At 57.5% G+C, this 19,217-nt stretch overlaps 3 protein-coding genes across 6 annotated transcripts; 2 read left to right on the top strand and 1 right to left on the bottom strand.

The window, feature by feature from the left end:
* Positions 1–8,665: 8,665 nt before the first annotated feature.
* On the top strand, positions 8,666–11,713 carry PGP (phosphoglycolate phosphatase). The gene is made up of 3 exons (XM_003916373.4): positions 8,666–8,671; positions 8,776–9,583; positions 9,668–11,713. Exons 1-3 carry the CDS (start codon positions 8,666–8,668, stop codon positions 9,991–9,993), a joined length of 1,140 nt encoding a protein of 379 aa, XP_003916422.2. The 3' UTR covers positions 9,994–11,713.
* A 629-nt stretch (positions 11,714–12,342) lies between these two features.
* On the top strand, positions 12,343–14,443 carry BRICD5 (BRICHOS domain containing 5). The gene is made up of 6 exons (XM_009195721.2): positions 12,343–12,918; positions 13,051–13,179; positions 13,409–13,564; positions 13,644–13,745; positions 13,989–14,142; positions 14,239–14,443. Exons 1-6 carry the CDS (start codon positions 12,868–12,870, stop codon positions 14,331–14,333), a joined length of 687 nt encoding a protein of 228 aa, XP_009193985.2. The 5' UTR covers positions 12,343–12,867; the 3' UTR covers positions 14,334–14,443.
* Positions 14,283–19,039, bottom strand: MLST8 (MTOR associated protein, LST8 homolog). Of its 4 annotated transcripts, none has more exons than XM_009195725.3 (9): positions 18,172–19,039; positions 17,471–17,624; positions 17,276–17,327; positions 17,023–17,185; positions 16,577–16,652; positions 16,342–16,494; positions 15,354–15,478; positions 15,074–15,237; positions 14,283–14,928 (listed from the first exon to the last, which is right to left on the bottom strand). In XM_009195725.3, the coding sequence occupies exons 1-9, from the start codon at positions 18,606–18,608 to the stop codon at positions 14,810–14,812; spliced, it is 1,443 nt and encodes a 480-aa protein (XP_009193989.2). In that variant the 5' UTR covers positions 18,609–19,039; the 3' UTR covers positions 14,283–14,809. The 4 variants fall into 4 exon arrangements, with proteins under 4 accessions (XP_009193989.2, XP_009193988.1, XP_021787353.1 ...); XM_009195724.3 differs by having other exon boundaries at positions 17,471–17,654; positions 18,172–18,469; XM_021931661.2 differs by having other exon boundaries at positions 17,023–17,327; positions 18,172–18,421.
* Between the last annotated feature and the right edge of the window lie 178 nt (positions 19,040–19,217).

Below are 19,217 nucleotides of genomic sequence, written 5' to 3' on the forward strand. Positions count from 1 at the left end.
TTACGGTGGAGCAGATTGACAGGCAGGCGGCGGGGCGGCAGAAGAATCTGTGTTCGAGGCTGCATTGGGATTTGAGAGCCAGAGAACGCGAGGGGCGAGCGGACTGACGGGTGCGAGGCAGCCGCGCCCCAGAGCTTCCGGACCTAAGGACAGGTCGCCCCGCCCGCGGCTGCTGCTGGGAAACCGCCACAGCTCCAGCCAGGGGTATGGTGCTCGCTGCCCACTGACGGCCTCCAGTGTTAGAGACTCCCAGGATGATTACCCGGGTCACGGGAGAAGAACACCGGTCGGGGATGGCTCGTGGGTAGCTTTGCGAAGCTGTTTTATTCTTTTATATACTTTTTAAATTGTTTAAAATTTATTTATATTATATATTTTAAATACAGACGGGGTCTCGCTGTGTTGACTAGGCTGGTCTCAAACTCCCAGCCTCAAACCATTTTCCCATTTCGGCCTCCCAAAGTGCTAGTATGACAGGCATGAGCCGCGACTTCCGGCCACACTGAATTTTTGGTTTTGGGGATGAGAGTTGGTTTTGGTTTTTGTTTGTTTGTTTGGGGTGTTTGTTTTTGAGACAGAGTCTCACTCTGTCGCCAGGCTGGAGTGCAGTGGCTTGATCTCACTGCAACCTCTGCCTCCCGGGTTTAAGTGATTCTCCTGCCTCAGCCTCCCGAGTAGCTGGGACTACAGGCGCACACCACTACACCCAGCTAATCTTTGTATTTTTAGTAGAGACAGGGTTTCGCCATGTTGACCTGGATGGTCTGGAGCTGTTGACCTTATGATCCGCCCGCCTCGGCCTCCCAAAATGCTGAGATTATAAGCGTGAGCCACTGCGCCCAGCCTGTTTTTGTTTTTTGAGATGGAGTCTTGCTCTGTCAGGCAGGCTAGAGTGTGGTGGTGCGATCTTGGCTCACTGCAACCTCCGCCTCCCGGGTTCAACCGAGTCTCCTGCCTCAGCCTCCTGAGTAGCTGGAACTACAGGCACCTGCCACCACACCCAGATAATTTTTTGTATTTTTAGGAGAGACAGAGTTTCACCATGTTGGCCAGGCTGGTCTTGAACTCCTGACCTCAGATGATCCGTCCATCTTGGCCTCCCAAAGTGCTGGGATTACAGGCGTGAGCCACCAAGCCTGGCCAGATTTTGTTTTTTTTGAGACAGCACCTTGCTCTGTCACCCAGGCTGGAGTGCAGTGCCGTGATCTCTGCACTCCACCTCAGTCACCCAAGTAGGTGGGACTACAGGTGCCCGCCACTAGCTAATTTTTGTGTATTTTGTAGAGATGGGTTTTTGCCATGTTGCCTAGGCAGGTCTAGAACTTCTGAGCTCAGGCAACCCGCCCGCCTCAGCCCCCTTACATACTTTTTTAAAATTGTGGGTCAGACACAGTGGCTCACTCCTGTGATCCCAGCACTTTGGGAGGCTGAGGTGGATCACCTGAGGTCAGGAGTTCAAGACCAGCCAGGCCAACATGGCAAAATTACGTCTCTACTAAAAATACAAAAATTATCTGGCTGTGGTGACGCACGCGTGTAATCCCAGCTACTCGGGAGGCTGAAGCAGGAGAATTCTTTGAACCCAGGAGGCAGAGGTTTCAGTGAGTTGAGATCTTGCCACTGTACTCCGGCCTGGGCAACAGAACAAGATTCCGTCTCAAAAAAAAAAAAATTGTGGTAAATACACATAAAATGTACTATTAGCGACAATCACAGTGTTGTGCAACCATCACAGCTATGTGGATCCAGAACCTTTTTAGCACCCTGAAAGGGAACCTATACCTTTTAAGCAGTGACTGCCCATCCGCCCCTCCCCGCCAGCCCTGGGTAGACACCAGTCTGCCATCTGCCTCCACAACCAATTGACCTATTGTGAACACATGTGACTACAATATGTCACTTTTTTTGTTTGTTTTTTGAGAAGGAGTCTCGCTCTGTTGCCCAGGCTGGAGTGCAGTGGCGCGATCTCAGCTCACTGCAAGCTCCGCCTCCCGGGCTCACACCATTCTCCTGCCTCAGCCTCTCAAGTAGCTGGGACTACAGGCGCCCGCCACCACGCCCGGCTAATTTTTTTGCATTTTTAGTAGAGACGGGGTTTCACCGTGTTAGCCAGGATAGTCTCGATCTCCTGACCTCGTGATCCACCCACCTCGGCCTCCCAAAGTGCTGGGATTGCAGGCGTGAGCCACCGCGCTCGGCGCTGTTTGTTTGTTTTGAGACAGGGTTTCACTCTGCCACCCAGGCTGGAATGCATTGGTGTGACCCTAGCTCACTGCAGCCTCCACCTCCAGGCTCAGGTAAGGTCATCAGCAGTGAGGTTGGGGTAACAATGGGCCCGCTTTCTGCGAGCAGGTTGCAGAGGTTTTGAGCAGAGGGATCACTGCAAGGTTTTGAGCAGAAGGAATGATAGTGGGTGTTTCAGAAACGTCCCTCTAACTGCTGCGAAGAAAAAGGGACTTTAGGCTGGGCACAGTGGCCCACACCTGTAATCCTAACACTTTGGGAGGCCGAGACGGGCAGATCACCTGAGGTCAGGAGTTCAAGATGAGTCTGACCAACATGGTGAAACCCCGTCTATAAAAATACAAAAATTAGCCGGGCGTGGTGGCGGGTGCCCGTAGTCCCAGCTACTTGGGAGGGTGAGACAGGAGAATCGCTTGAACCCAGAAAGCGGAGGTTGCAGTGAGCTGAGATCTCGCCACTGCACTCCAGCCTGGGCAACAGGGCAAGACTCTGTCTCAAAAAAAAAAAAAAAAAGAAAAGAAAGAAAAAGGTATTTTAGGACCCAAGCAGAAGCAGGAGAGGGCTCAGAAAGCCCCTGAGAGCCAGGATGGGTGGTCTCTGAGTAGGGCAAACAGAAGGAAGAGCAGGTTGGAGCTTTTGGAGCTTGAGGGTTCTGGGGAGCTGCTGGGGAGGAGGACCAGGAGACAGGTGGGTGAGGTGAAGCCAGGGAGTAGGTGAGCGCAGAGCCCCAAAACACCTCCATTCATGGTGTGCTGAGGAGTAACTGAGAAGCCAGTATCCAAGGGAATCAGGGGTATGGATGGGATGTTTGTCCCCTCTAAACCCGTGCTGAAACTTTATCCCCAAAATGTAACAGCATTAAGAGGTGAGGCCTTTAAGAGGCAAAGGGGGCTGGGAGCAGTGGCTCACGCCTGTAATCCCAGCATTCTGGGAGGCCGAGGCAGACAGATCATCTGAGGTCAGAAGTTTGAGACCAGCCTGGCCCACACAGCAGAAATCCCCATCTCTATTAAAAATAGAAAAGTTAGCCAGCTGTGGTAGCACACACCTATAATCCCAGCTACTAGGGAGGCTGAGGCAGGAGAATTGCTTGAACCTGGTGAGGTGGAGATTGCAGTGAGCTGAGATGGCACCACTGCCAGCCAGCCTGGCTAACAAAGTGAGACCCTGTCTCAAAAAGAAAAGGGCATCCTGACCAGGTGACCTCAGGCCCTGCTTTGGCTGGAGCCCAGGTCCCTGGAAGGCAGAGAGGCCAGGCACAGGCAGCAAGAATAGAGCCTCCCTTTCTCCAGATGGCGTCCCTTCCCATGCAGGCCTCAGCCTGGCTCAACAGAATTATGCCTGTGGACATTCCACGGCCAGACCCAAACAGGAACCACAAAATCCTTTTTTTGCTGTTGTTTTTTTTTGTTTTTGAGATGGAGTCTTGCTCTGTCACCCAGGCTAGAGTGCAGTGGTGCAACCTTGGCTCACTGCAACCTCCATCTCCTGGGTTCAAGCAAGTCTGCCTCAGCCTCCCAAGCACGTGCCACCACGCCCAGCTAATTTTTGTATTTTTAATTGAGACAGGGTTTCAGCATATTGGCCCAGCTGGTCTCTAACTCTTGACCTTAAGATCCGCCCACCTCAGCTTCCCAAAGTGCTGGGATTACAGGTGTGAGCCACTGCGTCCGGCCTCCAAAATCCTTTATTTAGCCAATCCCATGTTGAAGAATATTTAAATTACCTTTTTTTTTTTTTTTTTTTTTTGGTCACTTGCATCCTTTTTCAACATCCCTCTTTTTAGCTTAACTCATTAGAAGCAATACCTCTGTGAGGCTGGGCGCGGTGGCTCACACCTGTAACCCCAGCACTGGGAGGCCGAGGCGGGCGGATCACGAGGTCAGGAGACTGGCACACCTGACTAACATGGTGAAACCCCGTATCTACTAAAAATACAAAATTAGCTGGGCATGGTGGCGGCCTGTAGTCCCAGGTACTCGAGTCGTAGGCAGGAGAATGGCGGAACCCGGGAGGCGAGGCTGCAGTGAGCCGGTGAGATCACGCCACTGCACTCCAGCCTGGGTGACAGATCTCCGAGTTCAAAAAAAAAAAAAGAAGCAATACATCTGTGAAAACACTGATTCAATGGCTACATATACATATTTTATATATATATATTTGTTTTATATATATGTATTTGCTTATATATATGTTTCTCTTTTTTTTTTTTTTTTTTTTTTTGAGGCGGAGTCTGCTCGGTAGTCTGGCTGGGAGGCAGTGGCCGGATCTCAGCTCACTGCAAGCCCGGCCCGGTTTACGCCGCCTTTATTCTGCTCCCTCAGCCTCCTGCGAAGCGACTACAGGCGCTCACACTGGCCTCAAGGTTTTGTATTTTTAGTAGAGATCGGGTTTCACGGTTAGCTTGTGGGATGGTCTCATCTCCTGACCTCGATCCGCCTTCCTTGCCTCACCCAAAGTGTTGGATTACAGGTTTGAGCCATCATAACCGCTATATAGTTTTATATATATTTGTTTTATATATATATTTGTTTTATTTATTTATTTATTTATTTATTTATTTATTTATTTTTGGGAGAGAATTTCGCTGTTGTTACCCAGGCAGTGGCGCAATCTCTGCTCACCACAACCTCTGCCTCCCGGGTTCAAGTGATTCTCCTGCCTCAGCCTCCCGAGTAGCTGGGACTACAGGTGTACGCTACCACACCCAGCTATTTTTTTTTTTTTTTTTTTGAGTGGGAGTTTCACTCTTGTTGCCTAGGCTGGAGTGCAATGGTGCAATCTTGGCTCACCACAACCTCCGCCTCCCAGGTTCAAATGATTCTCCTGCCTCTCAGCCTCCCGAGTAGCTGGGATTACAGGCATGCACCACCACACCCAGCTAATTTTGTATTTTTAGTAGAGATGGGGTTTCTCCATGTTAGTAAGGCTGGTCTCAAACTCCTGACCTCAGGTGATCCACCTGCCTCAGCGTCCCAAAGTGCTGGGATTACAGGCGTGAGCTACCGTGCCCAGTGAGCTACTTATATTTTCTATTGCAATGTAAATTGATTCAATTCTGTTAACGTGAAATAGTGTCTGTTTTTGTGCCACTGAAAGTCATCCCCAGGTCAGCTTGCAGTACACAATGCTTACCTGGGGAGACAGTGGAGTCATCCCCTCACAGATAGAGACTGAATGCCTCCTGTGTGGGGCGCACCCAAAGGGGTCCTCTACCCCCAGATGCAGGGCCACATCACCTTGTTCCCAAAGTCAGTCCTCTCCTCTCAAGCGCACTTTCCCTCCCAGCCTCCGCCAGGACCTTCTCCACAAGTGACCATGCCTCCCCTCCCACCTGCAGACATACAAGCACATTCTGAGGATGTTAAGCCGACCAGATGGGGCAGAGCTCAGCTTTGGGGTCGACTGAGTTTAATCCCAACTCAACCTTGTCCAGCCGGCGACTCTCCGTGGCTCAGTTTGGCCATCTATAAATGGAGATATGAATAATCCCTGCCTCTCAGGCCTGTCCTGTGACTCTAAGGAGGTAATGAAGGTAAGGAGCAGTGGTGCCGCAGCCTAGATGCTCACAGAGTGCCCAGTAAGCCAAGGCAGCCGGGCGAGTGTGGAAGAAGACGGCCCGTGGCTGGGCATCATCAACAGTCCCCATTCCAGCCGTTGTCTCAAATCAGCTACCTCTTGCCCTATAGTAAATGCAGAGTGTGATTGTTGTCAAATCCAGTTCTGCTCAAGGTCAAGGTCATCTTTTTGTTTTTTTTTTTTTGAGACGGAGTCTCGCTCTATTGCCCAGGCTGGAGTGCAATGGAGCAATCTCGGCTTACTGCAAGCTCTGCCTCCCGGGTTCACACCATTCTGCTACCTCAGCCTCCCGAGTAGCTGGGACTTATAGGCCCCCACCACCACGCCCAGGTAATTTTTTTGTATTTTTAGTAGAGACGGGGTTTCACCGTGTTAGCCAAGATGGTCTCGATCTCCTGACCTCATGATCCACCCTCTCGGCCTCCCAAAGTGCTGGGGTTACAGGTGTGAGCCAATCACACCAGCCTTTTTTTTTTTTTTTGATATGGACTCTTGCTCTGTTGCCCGGGCTGGAGTGCAGTGGTGCAATCTCAGCTCACTGCAGCCTCCGCCTCCCAGGTGCAAGCGATTCTCCTGCCTCAGCCTCTCAAGTAGCTAATATTACAGTCATGTGCCATCACATTTGGCTAATTTTTGTTCTTTTGGTAGAGACAGGGTTTCACCATACTGGCCAGGCTGGTCTCCAACTCCTGACCTCAGGTGATCTGTCTCGGCCCTGGGGCGTGGGTTGGGATTATAGGGCGCGTGAGCCACAGCACCCAGCCAGAAGGATGAATTTCACAAACATTATGTTAAATCACCGCCAGAAGCAAGAGCCAGAAGCACATACCGTATAATCCCAGGTATAAAGCAGTCCAGAGGCTTGGTCGTGACTCTGTGGTGATAGGAGTCAGAAAAGTAGTCGGCAATGTGCTATCTGCTGTTGACTGGATAGGAACAAGAGGGAACTTCCTGGGGTGTTGGAAATACTTTATACTTTGGTCTGCGTTATGTTGACACAAGCACATACATATGTAAAAATTTGCTAGGTGCGGTAGTTCACGCCTGTAATCCCAGCCCTTTGGGAGGCCAAGACAGGAGGATCACTGGAGGCCAGGAGTTGGAGACCAGCCTGGCCAACATAGTGAGACTCCATCTCTACAAAAAATTTAAATTTAAAGAAAAAAAAGGCTGGGCGTGGTGGCTCACGCCTGTAATCCCAGCACTTTGGGAGGCCGAGGCGGGTGGATCACGAGGTCAGGAGATCAAGACCATCCTGGCTAACACGGTGAAATCCCTGGTCTCTACTAAAATACAAAAAATGAGCCGGGCGTGGGTGGGCGCCTGTAGTCCCAGCTACTCGGGAGGCTGAGGCAGGAGAATGGCGGGAACCCGGGAGGCGGAGCTTGCAGTGAGCCGAGAGCGTGCCACTGCACTCCAGTCTGGGAGACACAGCAAGACTCCATCTCAAAAAAAAAAAAAAAAAAAAAATTAGGTTGGGCGTGGTGGCTCCCGCCTGTAATCCCAGGACTCTGGGAGGCCAAGGGGGGGTGGATCACCTGAGGTCAGGAGTTTGAGACCAGCCTGGTCAACATGGTGAAACTCCATTTCTACTAAAAATACAAAAAATTAGCCTGGCATGGTGGTGCGTGCCTGTAATCCCAGGTGCTCGGGAGGCTGAGGCAGGAGAATTGCTTGAACCCAGGAGGCACAGGTTGCAGTGAGCCGAGATCGCGCCATTGCACTCCAGTTTGGGAAACGAGCGAAAATCCGTCTCAAAAAAAAAAAAAAAAAAAAAAAAATTAGGCGTAGTGGCACACACCTCTGGTCCCAGCTACTTTGGATGCTTAGGTAGGAGCATCACATGAGCCTGGGAGGTCAAGGCTACAGTGAGCTGTGATCCGGCCACTCCACTCTGGCCTGGGAGACAGCAAGACCCTGTCGCAAAATATATATATATACACGTAAAAATGTAAAACTTCCGGCCGGGCGCGGTGGCTCACGCCTGTAATCCCAGCACTTTGGGAGGCTGAGGCGGGCGGATCACGAGGTCAGCAGATCAAGACCATCCTCGCTAACACGGTGAAACCCCGTCTCTACTAAAAACACAAAAAATTAGCCAGGCGTGGCGGCATGAGCCTGTAGTCCCAGCTACTCGGGAGGCTGAGGCAGGAGAATGGCGTGAACCCGGGAGGCTGAGCTGGCAGTGAGCTGACAGCGCGCCACTGCACTCCAGCCTGGGCGACAGAGCGAGACTCCGTCTCAATAAATAAATAAATAATGTAAAACTTCCATCGAGTTGCACGGTTTTCATACCCTTTAATGTAATGTTTTGCTTCAATTAAATACCTAATAATTGACGATGACGGCGAGCAATCACTGAGTACCAGGTTCTAGGCAGTGTCCTTAGACCCTAACCCCACGGCCTGGTAATGTCTGGTTCGTGTGACCTCCAAGGCACAGGGAACGCGTTTTCGCAAAGGACTGAGGCGAGTACGCAGGCCTGCCGGGGAAGGAGCCCCGGGCTGGCTCGCGGGACTGGCAGGTAAGCGACCCACGTGGTCGCCCGGTGTCCCGAGCGTGTCCACGGCAGAGGCACGGGCGCGGCCGGCGGAGGTGCCTCGGCCCCTGCGGCCCCAGCCCCCTCCCGCGACGCTCCTGCTGGAGCCCCGCCCGTGCCCGCGGGAGAGACCGGCCAATGGGCAGCCGGCCTGGCCCGGGTCACTCCGTGAAGGGCCTCGTCACCTAGGCTGACCACTCGCTTCCAATGGGTGAGGGGCCCCGCGGCCGCCCGGGAGCACCGGCCTTGCGCCTGCGCTACTCTCCCCTCTGCAGCATTTCCGTAGCGAGCGCTTCACTCCGAATGCCGGTTGGCGCCCTGCCAGCCAATCACCGGGGCGCCCCGACCCCGGTAGCCACTGATCGCCCGCCTCCCCGCACCGGCCCTCACCGATTGGCGCTGACCTCCCGCAGCCCGCGGGAGGCGGGGGCGGATTGGCGAAGGTGCAGACCAATGGGTGGTGGGCGCGAGGCGCGGAGCCACTGAGCGCCCCGGGGGCGGGGAGGGCGCCGCGGCGGGCGGCTGCGAGGAGCGGCCGGCGGAAGGCAGCGGCCGGCGGGCGGCGATGCGGCGGCGCGGCGGCGGCGGCGGCGGAGGCCGGTGGCGACGACGCCCGCTGCGTGCGGCTGAGCGCCGAGCGGGCACAGGCGCTGCTGGCCGACGTGGACACGTTGCTGTTTGACTGCGACGGCGTACTGTGGCGCGGGGAGACTGCCGTGCCTGGCGCTCCCGAGGCCCTGCGGGCGCTGCGGGCCCGCGGCAAGCGCCTGGGCTTCATCACCAACAACAGCAGCAAGACCCGCGCTGCCTACGCCGAGAAGCTGCGGCGCCTGGGCTTCGGCGGCCCCGCGGGGCCCGGCGCCGGCCTGGAGGTCTTCGGCACGGCCTACTGCACCGCTCTCTACCTGCGCCAGCGCCTAGCCGGCGCGCCCGCGCCCAAGGCCTATGTGCTTGGCAGCCCGGCCCTGGCCGCCGAGCTGGAGGCCGTGGGCGTCACCAGCGTGGGCGTGGGGCCCGAGCCACTGCAGGGCGAGGGTCCCGGTGACTGGCTGCACGCGCCGCTGGAGCCCGACGTGCGCGCAGTGGTGGTGGGCTTTGACCCGCACTTCAGTTACATGAAGCTCACCAAGGCCCTGCGCTACCTGCAGCAGCCCGGCTGCCTGCTCGTGGGTACTAACATGGACAACCGGCTTCCGCTGGAGAACGGCCGCTTCATCGCGGGTCCGTGCGCCCTGGGGCGGGAGGCTGGGGGGCGGGCGGCGGGCCCCCTTCCCGCCCTTTGACCCGGTCCCCTGTGCCCCGCAGGTACCGGCTGTCTGGTCCGAGCCGTGGAGATGGCCGCCCAGCGCCAGGCCGACATCATCGGGAAGCCCAGCCGCTTCATCTTCGACTGCGTGTCCCAGGAATACGGCATCAACCCCGAGCGCACCGTCATGGTGGGAGACCGCCTGGACACAGACATCCTCCTAGGCGTCACCTGTGGCCTGAAGACCATCCTGACCCTCACCGGAGTGTCCACTCTAGGAGATGTGAAGAATAATCAGGAAAGTGACTGCGTGTCTAAGAAGAAAATGGTGCCTGACTTCTATGTTGACAGCATAGCCGACCTTTTGCCTGCCCTTCAAGGTTAAAGATTGGGTGTCTTTAATCTCCAGAATAAAAAAAAAAAAAAAAAAAAAAAAAAAATTGAAAACCAGTTACCCAAATTAATAGGTGGGGCTTACGCATCTGCTCAGCTAAGTGGCTTCAAGGAGTGTAATTGGAGTTAAGCAAAGGCATTCATTAACCTTGTAAGTACACGTTTGGGGGACGATTTTGTTTACAGATGCTTGTAATCGAAGATGCACTTTTAGGCTTGGAAGGCATTGTGGCGTTGGGGGGGCAGGCTCAGCACCTGTCCGGGATTCAGGTAACCGAGGCGGGTCTAGGGGTGTGTGTCCTGTATTTTATGGAAAAACTCATTCAGGGATCCAGCCCCTCAGGGGGCGGAGGAACTGATTATTCTGACTATTGCGAGAGGCTTGCATGGACCAGGGTCCCATCAGTGTGACTGGAAGTCCGGCGGAGCCTTCTGTGTTCCTGTGCCTCCCGGCAGGGAGAGGGTGGAGGAGGCGGCTGCTCCCAGCTGGCATCTCTCTGCCACTGGGTACAAAGTGCTGCCCTCATCACCCTCCCGCCTCCCCTACTTCCTTGAAAACCACTCTGATGTCACAACTGTCTGTTCCGTTTCACATACCCAGGGCTGCTGCCCAGTTCTGTAAATGCGGCCCAGCTAAACCTCTTGCTGTCTCAAGTGTGCATTTAAACCCAGGTGATTTGGACTGAGCAGCCGCGATGGCGTGGACGCCTTCGCTGAACTCGGGGCTGCAGTGCAGGGAGCTCAGAGCAGTGCCGCTACCAAACAATTTTTAACTTTGAACAACTGTGTCAGGCAATGGAGTTGAATCTTAAGTGTGTTAATAGCTGTGCTCTGTGTCGTAGGAAAAATCCCACTGAAGGAGCCTCTGTGCCCTGCAGCCAGTAGCTCGGCTGAAGCATGTGTTGGCCGAGGAATGCCTGTCATCCAGGTGCCCTGCATTCGGCAGCGCGGCTGAAGCATGTGTTGGCCGAGGAATGCCTGTCAGTCACCCAGGGCTCTGGGAGAGGAGGGGAGGAGAGTTGTGTCCCCGAGAACAGCAAGTCCTTTACAAAGCATCCAGTCTCTTCCAGTCCTCCCATTCCCTAGGTTGGGGTAGGGGTTAGAGGCTGGTGGCCCAGGAGGTCACCTGCCTTGCCCTGGATTCCCTCTTCGGTGGCCAGGAGGAGGACTTGGCAGGGCCACCAGCTCGCCAAGGTTCTGGGCGGGGCTCTGGTCTCTCCTGCCTGCTCCTTGGCTCTGCTGACCTTTCACAGGCCTGACAGCAGACTCAGCAAGGCCATCCCAGGACACTCCCCTTCTGGCTGGCTCCCTACCAGCACCTTGCCCGGCAGCTTCTCTCTTGGCCCCATAGTCACAACACTCCACTTGGTCACAAAGACTTCAGAGCAATAAGGGGCGTCCTGAGCCTTCAGCACCTCCCAGGCCTGGGATGTCAGGTTTAGAGGGTGCTGCGGAGCAGCATAAGGGCGGCTGTGCCCATGAGGCTGGTGGTGCTGACGCTGGCTTGGCTAGGTTGGCTCAAGCCGGGTCTGGCCTGGCAGGGTGCAGTCACACCAGGAGTGCGTGGCATATCCAGGAGTGCATGGCAGGTGCAGCCTCGGCGATGCCTCTCTTGTCGGGTGGGGGCTAGGAGTCCCTGTGCACCCTGTCTCTAGCCCATGAGGGGCTGCGGCACTGTCTGCACCAGAGCACAGATTAAACTCTCAAACCCACACTGGCTCGGGTGTCCTTGCTCTCGCCTTGCATTGGCCCGGGCGATGCCGTCTTGCTGCGGGTGGGAGGATTCAAAGTAGATGGGTAGCTGGGGTTCCAACTCTGGAGCTGGAATGGCAACTGCCCACTCCTGGCCTGGGTCAGAGGAAGATGTTCTGGAGAATGAGGGAAAGCCAGGCACAAAGGGAAACCAGGGAAGGAAAAGGCCTCAGAGTGAAGCTGGTGGGCTGCCATGGCAGAGAGCCCAGGGCAGGGAGCAGAGCTCAGAAGTCATTCTGGGCCGGGCGCGGTGGCTCACACCTGTAATCCCAACACTTTAGGAGGCTGAGGCAGGCGGATCACTTGCGGTCAGGAGTTCAAGACCAGCCTGGCCAAAATGGTGGAAACCCATCTCTACTAAAAATACAAAAATTAGCGGGACATGGTGGCATATATCTGTAATCCCAGCTACTCAGGAGGCTGAGGCGTGAGAATTGTGTGAACCCAGGAGACAGAGGTTGCAGTGAGCCGAGATCACGCCACTCCACTCCAGCCTAGGGGACACAGCAAGACTCCCATCTCAAAAAAAAAAGTGCTGGGCGGGCCCCCGAGGCTGGCCTGACTATTCTGGGGGCACAGGCACAGCAGGCTGCCTGTCTGTGGTCCAGCCTTCAGGAACCCCCTGGACTTGGGTGTGTGGGGGCTGGGAAGTGGCTGGGGGTGCATAGTCCCACACCTGTCATTCACTGAGCAGGCATTTATTGACAGCTTGTGGTGTGTCAGGCCCTGTGCCCAGCTCTGGGAGTCAAGGGTAACCTGAGAGACTCAGGCCACTTTAGGAAAACGAAATCCACCCCAACCACACTTAGTGAGTCGCCCTGGCCGGGCCTGGACTGCCCTCCAGTCGGTCAGCTGGACTGGATTTCTACTCGGCCCAGCCCTATGCCTCCCAGACCCTGATCTCCAGTCTGCACAGGCCAGGTGTCTGGAGCCGGGCCTGGTGACAGGCATCCCCCAGGTGGGAGGAGGGGACTGTCCTGGCTCTGACCTGGATATCAGATCCGGAGCTGAGGGAGAGGCGCGGGGTCAGGAGGGGAGGCGTTCTGAGTTTCCCCGGCCAAGGCTGCAGACAAGGGGCGCAGACAATCGGCACATTGTGAGCAGGGGCTGCAGGATGAAGCCAGCGAACTGCCGCGCTGAGCGCCCCAAACCTGGGCCTACAGGGGTGAGTGCCTCCCATCACTCCTGCAGCAAGGACCCAGGGGGTGCCCCCGGCCACCCAGCCCCTCCCTTCCCCAGCCCACTGGCTCCCTGATCTCTAAACCCCATGACCCTTCTGACCCTAATGCGCCCCCAGGTGAAGACCAAGCCCACCTGTGGGGGCTGGAGAGCCACGGGCCTATCCCTGCTGCTGCTGCTCCTGGCACTGGCCACTGCGGGAGCTGTGGCTGGAGGGCTTCTTGGCTTCGCTCAGGGCCCTCCCAAGGTGAGCCCCTCCTCAGCACCAGGGATGTGGACAGTGAAAAGGGGAAAGGGAAGCTGGCACATCCCAGCCTCCAGCAGAGCCAGGGTGCAGAGCAGGCAGTGACCGCCTAGGAGCAGACGGCCAGAGGTGGAAGGGCCCACTCGGGGATGTCAGGAGTCCTGCAGCCCAGAGCTGGCGGCTGTGCTGGGGTTGTCCAGCTGCCCAGCTGAACTCCAACTCCCACTGCCAGCCAAGGCTGCAGACGCTGCGAATGACCCTCCCAAGCCCCCACATGCCCCGGCCCAACCAAACCATCCTGGTGGACGTGGCCCGGAACGCAGCGACCATCACAGTGACCTCACCTCAGAGCAACCACAGCTGGGTGGTGCTGTTCGACGGGCAGAGCGTGAGTGGGCAGGGAGGGGTCACGTCACCCTTGCAGGTGTCGGTCGGGGTGGCCCTGCCTCACCTCCCTGCCTCCCCAGGGCTGCATCTGTTACCGCCCTGAGGAGCACCAGGCCTGCTTCCTCCGCCTGATGGAGGACAGTGATCGGGAGACCCTGCGGCTGCTGATGGATACCTCCAAGGTGAGCCATCCTGCTGGGCACAGCCCCCCACCAGGGGCTAGACAAAGGGTCCTGTGTGCAGCTGGGCACAGGATAGGCTGGAGCTCTGGTTTCAGGGAACAGGAAGCTCTCTCCACCCTGAGCCCAGGCTGCTGACAAGAGCAGAGGGTGGGGACATCACTGGGGGTTGGGGGGTACCCAGCCCTGCCCAGCCAGGAGTAGGGAGCAGCCCTGTCCCACAGCCCACCAGAGCCTTCTCAACAGGTCCAAGAGCCTCGGGGTCCTGCCCAGGACACCCAACACACCCAGGAGCTGCTGGCAGTGCAGGGGAGCCACGAGGTGGACCCTGCCCAGGTGGGGGATTTGGTGCAGCGCCTGTGCACAAGGACCCCCATCTACTGGGCCCGGCGAGCAGAGGGTGAGACAGGGCCGCTGAGGGGGGAGGCCAGGCCCTCGGGATGGTTTGATGAGCTGGGGGCGGAGCCCTTGGGGATTCACGGCACCCTCGCCACAGGGCCCCGGAGACAGCGGCTGATATATCTGTGCATCGACATCTGCTTCCCAAGCAACATCTGTGTGTCAGTCTGCTTTTATTACCTCCCAGACTGAGCCCCGACCTGGCCCAGCCCGGTCCCTATCCCCAATCCAGCGGGCTGGCCAGGTCACCCGCACCAGGGAGGACAGCTGCCGGCAGGGACTAATAAACCCTTCCACCTGGCCACGGTGGTGTTCTCTGTGGACTAAGGCCCTGAAATGCGGCAGGGAGGGGACAGGAAACACACTAGCTTAGGGGTGGGCACCAGCCTCACACCCCTCAGCAGCTTTGGGCCCTTGGCTGACTCGCAGGCAGTGCAGGCTAGCCCAGTCCAGAAGTGTGCAGCCTGGCTTGGGTCGAGCTGTCACATCTGGATTAGCAACTGGGGGCTGAGAGTCCCAGGGCGGCCTGGCCCAGCAGGTCAAGGTGCCACAGGGGGCCATCAGGTCCAGCTGGTGTAGGCTGGCAGCAGGGCCTGTTCTGACCTGGGTGCTGCATGGGACCCTCCAGCTGCCACCACCTACACCAGGCAGTCCTGAGGGGTCACAGGCTAGCCCAGCACACTGTCGTTGAACGCCAGGCAGACGACAGCCTTCTGGTGGCCGCCATACTCTCTCTTGATCTCTCCAGTCTCCACACACCAGAGCCGGGCCAGGTTGTCCGAGGAAGCTGGACGGGGAGATTGGGCAGGGCTCAGAGCAGAGGTGCAGGCCAGGCAGGTGGCCCTAGCAGAGGGGGAGCCGCAGCCAAGGTGGGCTGGCTCTGGAAGCCAGCGCTGGGAGGCCAGGGATGGGGAGGCCGGGGCGGGGCTCACCAGTGACGATGTACTGGGAGTCCCCCGAGAAAGCACAGCCCCACATCCAACCACGGGAGGACTCCCCGGGGTTGCCGCTCTTGATGCTCAGCTCCGTCATCAGGGAGAAGTTGGACGTCCTCCAGATCTTGCACGTCTGATCAGCCGAGCAGGTGGCGAGGAGCCTGGGGGATGGGCATGGGGGCGTGTCCAGAAGCAGCCACTCCACCCAGCAGCCCCTCCCGTCTCCAGCCCACAGCCCAGGCAGGTCCCCTCCCGGGCCAGCAGGCCCTGCACGCACGTGGAGTCGGGGCTGAAGCGGCACTGCAGGGCGTAGCGCGTGTGGGCGGGGATCTTGGTCTTGGGGATGAGCTGGGTTACCTCGTCACCAATGCCCCCCGTCAGATTCCAGACATAGCAGTTTCCCTAGAGATCAGGAGGACCGTCACGGGAGACCCGAGGCCTCAGGTCTGAGACACAGGGAAGGATGCCCTGGGGGCCAACACTGGGGTTCAACTGTGCATGGGGACCCTGGGTCAGGGGCGGACAGGCCCCTCTGGTCCTGCCTGCTGGAGGCATCTGGGAAGCCTGGCCCCAACCAAGGGCCACACATGGCAAGCCAAGAACAGGAGGCCACACCTGGCCAAAGACTCAAATTCCCCTTCCTGGAGGATGCCGATGGCCAATGGAAGTACACGGGAGAGGGCACCAGCTAGAGGGACAACATGACAAAGGCCAGGAGAAAGGAAATCCGGGGGCAAGAGGAACAAGTGACACGATGGGATAAAATGGAGTTAACGGAAAAAAATGAGGTTGGAGAGAAGAACAGGGGCCACACCACGGCAGCCTAAGGGCAAGGCCAGTAGCCCTGGGTCTCCCCAGGGGAATGATGCCACCTGGCTGGTACTGACGAGGCACCACTAGAAGCATCCAAGAGAGAATGGGTCAGGGGCCGGGGGAGGTCAGGGAGGAGGGAAGGAGGCCTCAGAGAGTGTGTCAGCTGTCATGGGAAATGAGGGTGACTGGGACCAGGAGGCAAGAGAGAGAAAAGAGGGAAGTGGACCGACTTGGGAGAGACTCTAGAAAGCGGAGTGACCGGCCTGCAGACAGGGCCAAGGCATTGGGAGCGACATTCACGCTTCTGGCTTTGCTGGCAGGGTGGGTGTTAGTGCCTAGGATAGGGGAAGCAGGAGGGGGGCACTAAGGGACATCCAGGAATAAGCCCACCTGCAGAGGCTAAGGGCTGAGTGCCAAGCTGGCCCCACCCAGCACCTGCCTCCAGGACTCACAGCGCTGTTGACAGCTGCCATGTAGCTGGCGTCGGGGTCAATGTGGGCAGACGTGATGGAGACCTCGGGCTCGGGGATCAGCTGCTCGTTGTGGTCTGTTTTCAAGTCCCAGATGTGGATAGCCCCGCTCTGGTCACCCACGATGAGCTCTGCCTGGGGTGCAGGGGTGGTGAAGCAGGACCCAAGCCCAGCCCTCCAAAGTCCCAGAGTGCCTGGCCCCATGAGCACCCCTCACCTGGTTGGGGTGCAGGCACACGCAGTTAATGGGTGCGTTCACCTGGAAGATCCGCTGGCACTGCAGGTTCCGGGACCTGTGGACCGGGCCAGGGCACATGCTGTCCATCTGGGCTTGTTGGTGCTCTACCCAGATGGCCTTAGCCTGGCCACTCCTCCCCTCCCTCTGCTAAAGGACCTGCCTCTTGGGAAATACTCGAGACGCAGGGCCCTCCACTCCAGCAGGGAGCCTAAGCCAGTGGCTGGTGGAAGGGGAATAACATGCTGGCTCCGGGCTCAAGGCAGGACTCGCGCTTTGATGCAATTCACTCTCCTCCTGTCCTCACTTCTCTGAGTCGCCCACAGGAAGCTCCCTATTTCAGCCTCTGCTTGGAGAAAACCCAACCTAAAATGGTCTCTCAGAGAAGCCCAGCCCAGCCCCAGGCAGCAGGCCCCTCCCCACCGCACCTGAGGTCCCAGATCCTGGCTGTGCAGTCCTCGCCGCCCGTGTACATCCAGCGGCCGTCTTCGTGGAAGCCCACAGACGCGATGTTCTTGTTGACGCCATCATAGCTGATGATGGGGTTGGGGTTATTGGAGTTGAGATCATACATGCGGATGTGCTGGTAACCTAGGGACACAGGCTGAAATGAAGCTTGGTTGTGCTCAGGTCGACCCACTAGAGAGAGGTCAGGGGTTAGAGATCAAGGGTCACAGATACCTGCAGCAGCAATCATACTGCGGTCTGGTGTGATCTCCAAGGCATTCACCTGCTGGGACTGTTAAGGAGGATGATGGGAAGGCAACCCTGAGGACAGGGGCCCCCAGGCCTTCACCATCTGGCCTTCACCCAGGCTGTGGTCCCCACATGAGGCATCCCTCCAGCGCCGCCCTGCCCGCCCCAGGTGGAGGATACGGAGTCCTGGTGCTGCACAGTCCGGGTGCAGATACCGCTGTGGGCCTGCCAGAAGCGCACGGTGTGGTCGTAGCCTGCAGTGGCCAGGATGACCGGGTCACTGCCCACCGTGCCTGGGGACGTGTTCATGGTGTGGCCTGCACGGGCCCTAGAGCTGAATAGCAGGGGTCAAAGGTCAGGGCATCTGCAAAGAAGGATGTAAAGTACTTAGAGGACACATTGTGCTAAACAGATTACAGACCCACGAGGCGCTGCCGAATGGCGCTTATCATTCCCAATTTAGAGTTGGGACAACAAGCGGAGGTAGGTTCAGGGACACGCGTCACACGCGTGACACCCGGCTCCGGGCGGCTCCAGGGCTCCAGGGCGCGTGCTCCATCCCCGCCCCACGCACGCGGCGGGGGCGCCGTCCCCCCCGCAGCCGGCAGGGGGCAGTCACGCGCGGGCGCCACTCTGCCGCAGGGGCGGGCTGCGCGTGCGCAAGGCGGCGGGTGGGCCGGGGAAAGCCGAGCCCTGCGGCTGCGCATGCGTAGCAGGCCGGCGGCGGGCCGTGATAGGAAGCGGTGCAGTCTGGCTGGACCCCCGAGCTCCCCTGTCCTCCGCCGACCGCCCTTTCTCCGTCCTGCTGGCCGGCTTCCCCTAGCCGTACTCTCCCAGCCACCCAGCAGCCGGTTCCCGGCCCCTGGCTCGCGGCCTCGTACCTTACGGGCGACTCCGCACTCCGCTGTGTCCAGGACGGCGAGGGGAGCCGGAGCGAGTCGATCGAGGTCGAGCGTAGAGTTATCGATAACTCCCTAGGGCGAGACCATGGCGCGGGCGGGGGTGGATGGGACGAGACCAAAGTTCTGGGGCAGGGGGTTCCCGCCGGGAGGAACCCGGAGAGGTTTCTTGCGCGGCCGCGGGCCCGGCGCGAGGTGGAAGGAAGCTGCGGCTTTCTCTCCGGCCTCCTCCCCACTGGCACCTGCCCTTCTGACACGGCTGTCCGTTTCTCAGGCTGTCGGGTCGCGCCGTTCCCGTGCCCTCCCTGACCCACTACTGCGCCACGCTGGGCTAGAATTGGCTGAAAATTACAGGACTTGAATTCAGACAACGAATAATTTTTTTTTTTTTTAGTGTAAGTATATCCCGGACGTTGCATGGGAAATACTTATGCTAAAAAAATTTTTCTGGGCATCCTGTGGTTGTACTCACTAGATCTGGTACCCCAGCCCCAGCCTGACCCTTGGGACATCCCACTGAGCCCAGCGTCCCCCTCAAAACCACAGGCCCTCATTCCAGCTCTGTGCGCTCCATGCCGGTACCCTCACCCTTGAGACTGGCTCTCGCATGGTTTTTTCCCACTGCTCTTACAGATGTGACTGCACCCCTTCCTCTGGCCGCAGAGGGGGTGCCTCTTGTTCCTTGACCAGGCCATAGTTCCCAGGAGCCTTCCTTCCTATACCTTCACCTCCTCTCCTTTCTGCCCCTTAGCCTTTAAACACTATAAAACAATCCCAGACTCTCTTCGTTAAAGAGCGGTCCTCACCATTAGACCACGTCCTCACCTCCCACTCATTCTGCAACCCCAGTCATCTGCCTTTTACCCCAGCTCTCTAGGTCTCCAGTGGAAATTCCTCAAGGCCACTGACAATCTCACTTTGCTAAATCCAGTGGATACTTTTCTTTCCTTCCTCCCACCCGTTTTTTTTGTTTTGTTTTGTTTTGTTTTTTTTGAGTCGCAATCTCCCTTTCTCACCCAGGCTGGGTT

This window comes from Papio anubis, chromosome 18 (genome assembly GCF_008728515.1).
Source record: "Papio anubis isolate 15944 chromosome 18, Panubis1.0, whole genome shotgun sequence".
Lineage (NCBI taxonomy): Eukaryota > Metazoa > Chordata > Mammalia > Primates > Cercopithecidae > Papio > Papio anubis.